Raw genomic sequence first — 13471 nt, 5'->3', positions numbered from 1 at the left:
ATGTAGCTCACCACCTCTCTTGGTGCTTCCTCTCGTTTTTCTAGAACGCCAGCAGTTACTCTGCAGCGATGACGGAGCCCAAGTCGGTGTGCGTCTCAGTGGATGAGGTGGTCTCCAGCAACATGGAGGCCACCGAGACGGACCTGCTGAATGGGCATCTGAAGAAGGTGGACAACAACCTCACGGAAGCCCAGCGCTTTTCCTCCTTGCCTCGGAGGGCGGCTGTGAACATCGAATTCAAGGACCTCTCCTACTCGGTCCCAGAGGGCCCCTGGTGGAAGAAGAAAGGTAGGGAGGGGCTGCTGTGTGTGTGTTAGGAGGCCGGAGGAGCTGTGAAGGAGGCTGCAGGTTGTTGGGGAAATCCGGGTCTGGAAGCTGGGAGCCGAGCGTTCTTTCCACTCCGTTGCTGTGGTGGCCAGTTTATTTAGTTGCTTTATGCCTGATTTTGTCTCACCTATAATATGAACAGGCTGGCTTAGATGACTCAAGATTCACGGTGGCTCTTAAATTCTGATATGATCACAAAGAATTTCACAAAGCCGACCAGTGTCCATGTGCGCTGGCTTCCGGCGTGCACACAGAGGGTCCCCTTTACTGGATGCTGTTCACTGAAGTTAGTCTTTCAGGATGGGACTGTTTTTCAGTGTTTCAGAGAAAAATGGAAGACAGGTGCTCCCTCTCAAGTTTGAAGTATTAAAAAGTATCCAGTGACCTACAGTGACTTCTCAGGAAACCAATCATTTGCATTTGAGGATCTTGAAAGGACTGTCTCTTGGGTGGTATTGGTGGGCTAAAAATAAACTATAGTCAAATGAGCCATGGAAATAAAATAGAAGAGGCGAGAGGATAGAACTCTGGAGGTCTCTGGAAAGCCACACAGCACAGGGGTTGGCCGCCGGGTGTTACCCGGAATTGACCACGGACGATATTTTGAGTTTTCTTAGCTACCTGGATATTCCTTTGCCAACTTTAGATTTTCAAAGTGTATAGAGTCAATGCCTCCGTGGGCTGGTATATCTTTTTCCAGCCTGACATTTCTTCCTGTGGAACTTACTCCTCATCTCCCTCTGCTCTCTGCACCCATCCATACATCTTTCAGGACATTGCCAGGAAACAATGGTCCTTAGCTTCTAATGAATCATCTAAAACAACTTGAAAAATCTATGAAGTATTTGGAACAATTCACAAAGTGACTCGGGTACCACTGGAATAGTCTAACTTTTTAAGACTCTCAACTTAAATCTACATTCAGCCTTTCTTTTTAAAGAAGACCCACCAAGACTCACTTTCTTTTTTTTTTTTTCTTTTTCTTTTTTTTCTCTGTTACCTTCATTTTCTTTTCCTGCTCTCTTGAAGCTAAGCGGCTGAGACTGCTGCTGCGGCCACTCTGGACTTCTTGTAACCACAGTTTTAGAACCTTGATTGACTGGTCCCTGGCACCTGTGAGCCAAGTGGTTGTTAGATGACTTTGTGTCCGTTTACACAACCAGGAACAGATCCTGAACCTTTTCAACGGCTGACCGTACAGCATTGTTATCTGACACTTACATTTTCAGAGTATGCCAGCCTGTTTTGTTAAGAAAGAAATTCTGTGGCCGGCTCAGGGTGGAGCCCACTCGTTGGAGCCTACTGAAATTTCAGTATAGGGTTATAGCCTTTTCCTTCTCAACTTGTAAAAAGATTTTACCGAAAAAACGCACAGAGTAACCAGGAGGACCTTTTATGTTTTGCTTTGATTTGTCTATATAGACAAATAGTGACAACCCAGTGAGTGACACAAATCAGTTTCTGTCCATCTGTCACGTGTGGCTTTGGAAATGTTGTCATGATGGTTGAAATGCTTGGATGGGTACCCTCTAAAGTGAAGATAGCTTGCAATGCGGAAATGCAAACATGTGAAAACGGAGGCAGAATCTTGGTTTGAAATCCAACACAGCAGGTGCTGGCCTGGTGTTTGCAAGTGAACAGTATCATTTCCTAGGCAGCTCTGTGACTTGTCAACCCTTTATTCTCTAAATGTTAGGACTGGTCAAAGTTAGCCCATGGTGATGGCCTCTGAGGTAGTGAGGGAGGGGCCAACCTTGGAAGCTCCACCCAGGCGGCCACCAGTAGGCATTGCCCTGTAGTAACCTTTGTGGGCTCAGGAGGGAAGGAGTAGGAAGTGAGCCCTGAGCCCTGAGGGACCTGCCTGTGAGTCAGAGATGGCTAGGGCCAGAGGAGAAGACAGGCAGGATAGGTCAGTTGCTGGTTTCTCCACCAGCGAGGCCTGATTTCTCTGACTTCCTCCCCAGCCTCCCCTCAGCAGCAGCACCTGTGTCTGCTTTGCCCTCCCTGCCCTTCCTCCCCCATGGGCCCCCCATTTCCTTTGTTCTTGGTACCCTGCGATTCAGAATGTAGATGGTTTTTCACTCTAGCAAAACCTTAGGGTGGGAAATGCTTGTCCACCTTCTCCTTAAAGGGAAAAGGAGACTGAGTGGTTAAGAAGCTTGTTGCCCGTCTGCCTGAGCTGGGGAGGCCGGCCTGGGCTCGGGGCGGGGATTTCTAACTCTGTAGTTTGACTGGGTGCTCATGCCGTGCCTGGCACAGGGCCCACGGGGCCAAGGTCCCTGTAGCCACAGGGGAGCAGTGCTCCTCGAGGCTCGGTGCCCGCAGGGCCTGCACTGCTGCTGCTGGGTGGGTCGGTGCCCATTAAGACTGGAGGCTGCATCCAGGAAAAGCTAGATTTTTCCCGAGGAAGGGAGGTAGCTGCTTACTGCGTCCTTGTCACCAGTGGGGTCTGGAGTGCTACATTCAGTTGGCTCAGAACTTGAGACCATGTTTACCCAACAAAGGAGCACCCCCAGGACAAACAATAAAAGTGTTAACTCTGGACCCAGGCATCGCGGCTGCCCAGAGGGGGTCCTTTGGGTGGTACATGTCGAGGCCACCTGCTTCTTTCCCACCCGGGTCCCTGCCTTCCTTGTCAGCTTCCGAGCCCTCTCCTTCATGGGGTCTGTCTCCTTTCCCTTCCATGTGGGTCTTATCTTTCCTGCTTTTGTCCTTCTGATCACTGGCGATTGTCTCAGTCCCAGCCATGATTAGGTGAAGCTTGGAAGTCAAATCCCAGTGGCTCTCTGCATCTCCCTCTTCTCACTGTGGCAATCCTATATTTGGCATCACCTCCGTGTGCCGCCAAGTGAGACCGGCCTTGGGGGCAGGAGCACTTTCTCTTACTGCTGTCACCGTATTAGTTTTGCTGTCCATATCAAGTTTTTAATTTTTTTAAAATTCACCTTTACGTGTTGAGCTCCTTATAATGACCACACCGGGGCTGGACGTCATGGCCTGGAGGAGGGGTAGTGGCCTCTCAGAGCATGCAGCTGTGGCGGTTTCGAGAGTAGTCTTGAGGTGAAGGAAGCAGGAGCCTGAAAGCAGGAATGGTTTGCTCAAGGTCAGAGCCAACTCTGGGACCAGCTGTCTGACTCCTAGTCCAGACTTCTTTCCATCGCAAAGACACTGGACCACTCCAGTAAATCCCAGGGAAGGCCTCTTCTCGCAGGATTTCTCCCAGAACACAGTGCCATGACACAAACTTGACATCGAATGCTGTAGCAAAGCTCGGCATTGTGATTAGAATAATAACATAAACTCCTACATAATGACTTTAGAGAAAGAGAGCTTCATAATCCTTAGAAGAAAAGTGATGAGTGGATCAACAGCAGTATTTTTAAGGAGATGTCAGGCACTGATTCTTTAAAATCCTGGAGCTTGACGATTGCCAAGCATTGAACATGGCATTTAACAAAACATCTTGTATTTTCAATTGTGGTTCCATTTCCACCATATGATTAATGATGCCTTTGGAGGAAAAACTGGATCATATAATAGATTCCTAGTAGAGAGCATAATTGTGAAAGGAACTATTCTCGGGAGGGGAAAGTACACCCCAAGGATAACCTCACTGGCTTCTCATACAGTAATTACTTTCCCTCAAGGAATTCACACGCATAGCATAAGTTGATGGGGCAAAGGATTTGGAACAATATGGACTTCGGTGCCGTCACACCAACTATCGTGTCAGGGGACACATTGGAACAATCTGCCTCAGTTGTTCTCCCACACCCCTCAGTGCCACTTACTTTTGCAAGCTCCTTTTGCCTCCTGTAAGATAGACATTACATTGGTAACACTGAGGCCCCCTCGTTAAGAAGAGCGTCCACATCATGGAATTCTTAGAAGGTGTGGGTGGTGGTGATGAGAAGATTTTACATGTAAATAGCACTTTCTGCTCTCAGAGCCCATTCACACAGGGTCTCTTTTTTATTAGGACGTGAGTGATCACATGGACAAGTGGAGTACTTGGGGTTTCTCTGGATCATGGGGCCCCTCAAGGAGACCAGCACAGTTTCCATTTGTAAAATGAGAGCAGGTCTTCAGTTCACTTGGCGCAGGGGCCAATTCTGCCCTTTCTCTCTGTGCAATACATGAGGCTCAGAGACAGAGCCCAGGTCGCAGAACCACAGATGGTGGGACTTGAAAGCAGGTCTGCGGGATTTGAGGCCAAGACCAACAAGGAAGCTAGTAAGCATGTGATGCTGAGGTGGGCACACCCCTGGACCACCATGGCATGGATGCGCCTCACCCCATCCTACAAAACCATTAGGGGTTGCCTTGACTGTTAACGCTGACTTACCTTCCCTTGAATTGACCTGCTTGTGTATCAGGCACCCTTTGCCATCACGAGGACGCATAAAGGAAGGTCCTAGTCCTTTGCAGAGGCCCTAGCCCTCCTGTCCCCTCAGCAGAGAGGAGACGCTGATGTGTATGGCATGCTTGCACACAAACAGGTGACATGATTCTTAGAGATTAAATACACCTCCCAAGATTACCTTGTGATGAAGCTCAGGTTGAGAACAAAAGTAATCGTATCTGGGGCTTTAGAGAGTTTTCTTTACTATTCCTGAGCCAGGCCGCTGTCTCAACATGGTAACACTCTGATGGAATGGAACAGCATCTCCCACTTTGAAATCCAACCCTCCAACCTCATCCTTGCCAAATGCCAGGAAGGAGTTAAACATTCTGGGCAGCTCCATGGCAGATTATCTGTATTGGTTTGCTTCTAAGCTATAAAGATGAGTTTGAACACCCTTCTCAAATTCAAGTATCTTTTTTCTCTTAATTTCCACAGCTATTTCACAAGGCCTGTCGTGACAGGCTGGCCAAAATAAGTGGAATGTGCCATTAATAAATCTCTTTCAGGAATTCCATTAAGGGAAGGCTGGATTCCAACCAAGCGCTGGGCGACTTGATGCAACAGATTGGAGCAGGGATGGGAAGGGAAGGCCAGTTAAAGGAGGACCGTAGCAATGCCAAGGCAGCTACGGGTTTTCAGAGGGGTGGGCTGCTCCGGTTCAAAGGGGGATTTATATTCTCCTAGCGTGAATGAGTTACCTTTGTGCTTCCTGGGAACTCTCATGCTAAGGTGGGCCTTCTTTGGGGCGCAGAAGGAAACTGTTTTGAATGCCCTGCCTTTGTCTTCATTTGAGGCTGTAGCTGTCTTTTAGTGCAGTGAGGAGAATCTAAGCCCAGCTTCCAGGGGCTCCCTGCTTGAGGCTAGGGGTTTCCAATGGGATCTTAATGGCCCTACGTTGCCTTGGTGAACCCAGACGACTGGAGAGCTCCTCTCTTCCCCTCTGGGGACAGTTCTTAGGTTCTCAGTACTTGGCGGCTCCCTGGGGCAAGTAGGCAGGCCACCCACTCAGGCCCCTTTGATGATGAGGTCTTCTGGAACAGTTCCGATCCTCTGCCTTATAGGCTCCAAAAAGGCTTTGAAAAAATGTTGAGGATGAGCAAATCTCTCTGCAGATGCATGACAGATGAGTGTATGGTGACTATGTGCAAAACCGAAAGGCTTTGCTAGTTTACAAGCAGAACTCTAAGTCCCGGGGGTCTAGATGCTCCCCTGCTCCAGCCAGCACATCCTCTCCCTTTGAGCATGCTGCGTGGAAGCCAAGCCATCAACAGTTGGGACCCTGGATCCGAGGTGCATGATTCAAGGGTGTGGCACTCTCAGGCTCAACAGCCCCCATAGACATGGCTTAGGCAGCCCTGCAAACACTGGCCTTGAGGTCTATTCCCCTTTGCTTCAATGTCTGGCCACTTGTCCCCTTCCGATCGGTGGGTTCTTTATTTGGGCATGCTAATACTTTTCCATTTTCCCAGAGAGCACTCCTGTTCTTGAGCCTTCTGGTCTCTTCAGTAGGACTTTGCAGGACTGTGCTCTGCTCAGTGGGGGTTGGTGTCACTGTTTCACTCTTTGAGGACATCCCTGCCACACTCATTTTCACCTCCTGAGTGGGTGCCTTCCTGCCTTCCTGTAACACCTCGAATCTGCTTGTATCTTGAAAACTCCACATTCTCAAACTAAAGTCCTCCCTTATATGCCAGAACCTAATCGGCCAAGTCCAAAATACCCCAAGGTGACATATTGCTGAACATGAAACCATTTCTTTTGTTTACAAATTGGCAGGAAAAAAACGTTTAGTAACCATACACCTGCTCTTTTTGAGTTCAGTTCCAGAACCAACAGATTTGCTTATTTAAGAAACAAAGGTCACCACGTGGATCAGATCAAATATATTTAGAAAGACTGAACTGTACAAAGTAGGGGTTTGTAGAATGGGGGTGCATTCCCTACAAACCCGTGCTGATGAAGTTCTAAAACCTTTACAGGAAAGCTGACCTTCAAATGAAATATATCTAATACTAAGTGTTTTCGGCTACTCTATGAGAAAAGGCATCAAAAGGAGTCTTGAGGGTCGAGGATGGCAGCGGATGGGCCTGAAGAGGTCTGACACACAGCCACTGGTTTCACTTCTCACTTTGTCAGCTGTGTTGTTGTTAATCACCTTTGTGCTCTGTGGGGTAAATGGCACTTGGTGTAAAAATTAAGACATGCCAGAGTGACTTCAAGCCTGTGAACTGTTATGTCCAACTCAGAACCTGTATCTAGAGCCGGAATCTTGGGGCTCCCTCGTCTGACGTCTCCCCCATGAAGCAATGCTTCTTGCCTCATCCCCAGCAACAGGCGGCCAGCCTCTGTCTGAGCACTTCCAGCAGCCGGGGATCCCTGACACCTCCCGTCATGTTTGCACAACTCTTATTCTTAGAAAAGGCTTCTGTCTGTTGAGCTCAAGTCTGAATTCGAGTAATGTTCATTTGTTGATCCCAGTTCTGCTTTTTGGGACTCTGCAGAACACATATAATCTTGGCCTTGAGATGAGCTCACAAACTAGGAGGAAAAAAGCCTAACCAAGTACTAAACAGTAACCAAGTGCCTCAAGACCCAGGGCTGCCTGGAAAGGAGGAAATAAGAAGCATGTGGCCCTGGGAGGAAATGAGGCCAGTGTCCCACCTTGGGAGTAGACATCACTGTGGCATCTCTGGGGGGCAGGGCAGTGAGCAGGAGGCCCGGCTGGAATGTTCTTGCTCTCGGTTTATACACTGACAAGGGTGGAGCTGAATAGTGCAGCAGATTATGAGTCACTCTTTCTGTTTCTCTTACTGTCATAAGGTAAGCTGGTGCGCTTGTACGAAAAAGTCCCTCGGCTTGAAATCTCAGTGGCCCATCTCAAAAGTGAGCCTTTCAGCAAGAGTTTTTTGGGATTTCTCAGTTGTTATTTCTGCTCTCCCACTTCTTTTAGGAGAAGTGTTTATTTTTTCATCAAACATAACTGTTTACCAAGCAGATGCTCTTTGCTTTAGCACACTGCATCCTTGAGCCCTCACGGAAAGCCATAGGGCACATCAGCCTGGACATCTTGCCCAGGACGAAAGGAGGCTGAGGGGGAGGCAGAGGTTGGAGTCAGCCTTAAACCTCCTCTTCACTCGCAGCCTCTCAAGCAGCTCCTTTGGGAACTCATCTCCCTTCCTCGTTTTTCAGGCCTGTGTTAAATGACCTGTGTTGTGTCCTCTTTGCTGGTGACATACACAATCGCAGACCCTGGTGGCAGCAGAGGTGCCACCTCAAAGGCCTCCCCACCTCCCGGGAAACGGGGCCCCCAGATTTCCTTCATGGGCTGGGCTAGGGGCAGTCTCCGTCCGGTGCCTGGAGGCACGTGGCCAAGGGCTATGCTGGGCACCTCTGCTCGCCCTCGCCCTCCAGGATGGGGTTATCTGGCCAGCTGTCCTGTACTCGGACATTCCTTACAAGGGCGATGGGACTGGCTTGTCTCCAGGGAACGACTTCAGTCTGGGCAATTTTCACCTGCACGCGCCGGGGAAGGCGAGGCTCTGGCCAGCCGGCGGCCTTTCCCGGGCTTTAAATATGGAGTAAAAGCCCATCCCTTTCGCCGGCTGTGCCCTGCCGAGTCTGCAGGACCGGGCCCAGGGTGACGTTCGCTCTGTCCCCACCAGGCGGCCGGGATGCACCTGCTCTCACATGTAGACCTGCCGCAGGTCTGGCGGAGGCTGGCTGCAGACCTTCGCGTTTCCTGGGAACCCTAAATTCTCAATGGTCGGGCGAGAACAGCACCGCCGGGCCCCCCCCCCCCCCCCCCGCGCGTGCGCAAGTGCGGGTGGGGCAGGTGTGCGCCGCCGCGCCTGCGCAGTGGCCGCCGCCCGCCGCCGCCGCCGCCCGCGCCGAGGTTACTCTCGGTCAATGCTCGCGGGTAACCTCGCCGGCGCCGCGCGCGGGGCGCTGTTGCCAGGCGGGAGCGGAGGATGTTGAGCAGCTCGGCCCGGATGCTGCGGCCTCTGCCGGCTGGGGTCTCCACCTCCCCCGGGCAGCACGTGGGACCCCTGGGCGTGCAAACCCGCGCTCCACCCCAGGTCCAAGGAACACCTGGACCTGGAAAGTGCGAGAACCTTTGCAGTAGCCTAATTTCACTCTAGAAGACGTCACCACAATGGATCTGATGAATGGAGATGCTTTTTGCCAGATGATTATTGTTTTGATGTCTGTTTAAGCATAACTGGGGGACTTCGCTGGAGCGGAAATAGCACACAGAGATTCAGAAAGGACATCCTCAGGAAAATGGCTGGCGTCCTGTGTCGTGTCTGCATCCTTATAGCTTTCATCACAGTGGGAACGCTTCACGAATTTCCCAGACTTCTGCTTAAAGTGAAAGCGCCGTCAGATCAGGTCGCACACGTTTTCCAAGAGACAACCGGTTTCTGAATCCTTATAAAACATTCTCGTTTGGGGTTCAACCTGGGGGTGAAGTGATAAAGTCAAGGCCTCTCGGGTTGGGCCAGGCAGGTCCAGCAGGAAGCAACCAGTCGTGGTTCTTCTTCCTGGTCAGCGTTTAAAAATGAGCGGGCGGTTTTGGGATTCCTGGAACTCCCCTTAGGAATCTGAAGCGGCAGATCCAGTAAGCCGGCCGGAATCCAGTGTCGCCGCGACACTCCTCCCCGCTGACTCACTTGCATCCTGGCACGTTCTAGATGCAAGGACAAACAATAGCTGAACTTTAAGGTGTGTTCTCTGTAACATCTTGTTGTTGTTTGTGCCCTCGATGCCAATTCCTAACGACTCTGTGGACAGCAGAGCAAAACCTTGCCCAATCTTTTTGCACCGTCCTCTCACCTTCCAGCACCGCATCAGACAATGCTGCTATCCTTAGGGTTTTCATGGCCAGTTTTTTCAGAAGTGGGTGGCCGGGTCCTTCTTCCTCGTCTGTCTTAGTCTGGAAGCTCCGCTGAATCCTGTCCACCATGTGGGCACCCTGCTGGAATTTGAAATCCTGGTGGCACACCTTCAGCATCACAGCAACACAGCGACCGCAGTATGACAACCGACAGACAGGTGGTGTGGATCCCTGACCGGGAAATAAACCCCGGGGGCCAAGACAGCGAGAGCGCAAAATCTTAACCACTAGACCACCAGGGCTGACTCTTGTGTAGCATCTAGTACCCGTCAATGTGATGATAAACATCAATATGATTTCTACCAGTTGGGCTTCATTCCAACGCCTTGAAGGCCTGGGACTGCCTTGGTGGAATCGAGGTGCCATGCTTGCCTTCCCTGGGGACCAGGGCCTTCTCGAGACACCAGGCTGGTCTGGTTCCTTTGGGCTTAATTAAGGTGTGCTATGAGAGGTTAAACACCGTCATTCATATGCTTTCTCAACCTTTTGGGTCCCTGAGTAAACGCAAGGAGACCAAGGGCTGGGGACTTTTCTCATAGTCTTGGGTTTTACTTGGTTGCTTATTTGATTCTGCGGTTGTACAGTTGATATTTTTGTCAACCTACGTGGAGATTGTAGTTCTCAAGTCTCTGAGACTCCCTGAGCTGAAGGTGGGTACAGGAAGTCAGAGACGACGGTGGGTAACTTTTATACAATAAATTCCCTGTTAGGCTTGCCTGAGGTTTTGCTGGTGAGGTGGATGAAAACCTTTGGAAAAAGGAGGAAGTGCACGTTTACCATCCCGGAGACATTCTCTTACTATAGACAATAGGAATGTGTATTGCTAACATGAGAACCTACCGTATGCAAAGTCTGGCTGAAAAGTGGGGAGCCCTGACATTTAGTTTCATATTTTATCAGAATCCCTGTTAACACTTGCAAAAGGAGGCTTGTGGTTTTCCGGTTTCTAAAGACCTGGGTATCAGCTGGTCCAGAGAAGGGTTGTGTCCTAAATAGTGTGAGCAGGGAGCCATCTCATCATGTCCTTCTAGTCCTGCCTCCCTTTAGCTGTCATAAATTCACCATGTGCACTGGGCCAAACCATGCCACTTTTTCTCATCTCCGATTTTTATCTGGCTTAGAGAGGATGACGATTATCATCTCATGACTTTCTCTCTTCTTTCTGTGCTTCTTGATTTCCGAATGGGATGTGTCTCTATAATGTAAATTTCACAACCCTTAGCCAGGTCTAAGAGGCCCTCTTTGGGCCCTTTCCTCTTGCCTCCCAGCCTCTGTTCTCCGAAGCCACTCAGCCTGGGCCAGCCTGGGGCAACTGCCAGTTGAGAAAGGGGTCTGCTCACACAGTGTTTGTGTGTGCTTTGCCAGGAGCACCCCTGTGCCAGGAGCCCACCTGGCCTCCCCAGGCTGGTGGAAGCCTTCCTTCATTCGTCCTTACCTCGGTGGCCACGGTCCTTCCTGGGTACCTGTGCCCCTGTGCGCTATGATCATTGCACTCAGCACACAATTTTGCGTTTGTCTTCCTCTGAGCTTCCGAATAGGGACTGTGTCAGTTACAGCTTACCCCTGTCACCCAGCCCAGGGCCTGGCTCAGAGTCGGCACTCAAAGATGTCTTCCACCCGAGTGAATAAAATAACAAAATGAGGATCACAGCAGAGGAGCCTAAGCCTTCACCCCAGAGGGAAGTGGGGAGGAAAAGCAAGAGCCTCCAGGAGGTGGAATGTTTTGATCTCCCTTGCTGAGTGGAGCCCGTGAGCCATCTCTGATTAACCATCCCAGAGGTGGTTTCTGGGTGCTGATTCCTCCCGTCAGCCCAGCCACTGGCCTCACATCCAGCATCGTGGACGGGCAGGCGTGGTATTGCGTGGTGATGAGAGCCTGGATTCTGGGTCAGGCAGCCTGCTCTTGGACCCTGGCTCCACCCCTTGTTAACCACGGCTCTGGGGCTCGGTTTCTGCATCTGCACAATGGGGCTGATCAGAGCTCAGATCTCAGAGGGTCCGAGTGGGGAGTGGCTGAGATCCACTTAGGTCAGGATCCGGCACACAGTGAGCTCAGTGCATCTTAGAATGCAGATCACAATCTGCTGAAGGGTTGGTTTTTGAGTTCTTGACTTTATTCAGGATTTTACTTTTGAACGATAATAATCATAATACCGACATGGTATTTATTAGCTCATGCGCAGTAACTTAATCCGTCTTCCCAGCAATCCCCTGGGGAGGTGTTCTTACCATTCCCGTGTTGCTCTGAGCAGTGAAGTCACCTGTCCAGACAGCGCAGTCTGCTGTCTCTTACACAGAACCCGGGATCTCTCATCCCGATGCCCTCAGCTCTCAGCCCTCCCTGAGGAAGACAGTTGACAAGCTTCCTGGAGTTGTTCTTCGTGATAATTTCTATACTGTTCCTTCCCTAAGGTGTCCCACTTACGTGCTCACGGTTACTATTAGGATTAAATCAACCCCAGCATTTCTGAGATGCGAACAAATGCCTCTTGTCTAAGACCTGTGTGCATCTGTGCACCAGCTAGGTAGAGATTCTCTTATTTCTGGGCAGTCTACAAGAACTGGTGGGATGGCCAGCTGATGAGTGTTTCAGCTCTGAAGCTGGTTACATTGAAGCATCTACATTTATAGCGACTGGATGGAAATTTCCACCTTTGGAACAAAGCACCCAGCAACATTACACTTCAGAATTTGGCTCAGGAGCGAGGTTCATGTAGGTTATCATAGGAGGATGTGAGATCTTATCAGGTGCTGTGCATTTTAGTGTTGTGGTTAGATTTTCATGACTGAAAATTAAAGATGTGCCCGCCGCTTCCACTGGCAGCCGTGGCGGGCATCGGCGGTGAGCCACAGGCTCAGGGTGGCCGCGGCGTGGCTGGCGCGTGAATGCTGTTCTCGCATTTGCAGATGTTTAATGTGAAATCCTGTCAGGTCCTAGCTTTTTAGAAAGTGCATTTTCCCTCTTTTGCAGTAATTTTAAGTTAATGTGTATCAGAAAGGAGGTTAAAGATGAGTTCAACAGTACATGGGGCTTGGTTAAAATTTTCTCTCTTTCTCTCTCCATTTCTTTTCATCAAATGATTCCAGGTCTAGCACCTTTTAGCATCATGGGAAAATTAGCAGAAAATTTCTCAGAAAATGGGGCAGGGGAGGGTGGTGGAGAATGTGGGCTTCAGAATAAGAGAGTCTGGGTTCAAAACCCTGCTCTGCCACGTACTAGCTGGGCAGCTGGGTGAGTTACTTAACCTCGCTGTACAAAGGGCATCATCATCGTCGTCATCGTCATCATCATCGTCATCTGATTGGATCAAATAACTTGATACATATGAAGCACCACGTCCAACATATAGTGTTCACTGTGCAGCAGCTCCAATCCTTATGAATTATTGCGTGTGATGCAATAACATAACAACAGCCTAGAATCAGTAGGGTGGACCAAAGCCTTTTCGTTATCAGTCTAAAAGTAAGTTTGGGGTAAAATGTTAGGCTTTAAAAATAAAAGGAGAAGAGCTGGTACACAGTTATGGTGCATGTCAACTTAATGGAGTGTTTCCCAGGTGCCAGGCCTTGCACTAGATGCTCGCTCATGACGGCCGCCTGAGAGAGGAGAGGGGAGGCCATGGGACTTCACGGTTGTCACAGGGCTGTAAGACTTATCGTAGAGGGAGGGCCCGGTCCTGTGTGCTCATCGTGGCCTATGAGACACCCAGTGCAGGTGGAAGAGGAAGGTGGTGGCCCCTCACCAACAACCCCGTCATCAACGAGGAATTGTGGCTGGAGAGGTGTAAGCAACAGGTTCAGAGTTCCTGCGAGGGCCACTAGGACCCCGGGATCGAGTCCAACCT

At 50.1% G+C, this 13471-nt stretch overlaps 1 protein-coding gene across 3 annotated transcripts in view; it reads left to right on the top strand.

Annotated features, from left to right (window-relative positions):
* Positions 1-13471, top strand: part of ABCG1 (ATP binding cassette subfamily G member 1) — a 61949-nt gene that overhangs the window by 6733 nt on the left and 41745 nt on the right. For all 3 annotated transcript variants that reach the window (XM_046651624.1, XM_046651626.1, XM_046651625.1), the window contains exon 2: positions 45-288. In XM_046651624.1, coding sequence (XP_046507580.1) covers positions 45-288 — 244 coding nt within the window. The remainder of the gene's footprint in view (positions 1-44; positions 289-13471) is intronic.

The sequence above is a fragment of the Equus quagga genome, unplaced genomic scaffold, assembly GCF_021613505.1.
Source record: "Equus quagga isolate Etosha38 unplaced genomic scaffold, UCLA_HA_Equagga_1.0 73442_RagTag, whole genome shotgun sequence".
Taxonomy (NCBI): Eukaryota; Metazoa; Chordata; class Mammalia; order Perissodactyla; family Equidae; genus Equus; species Equus quagga.
This window is presented reverse-complemented; position numbering and strand designations above follow the sequence as displayed.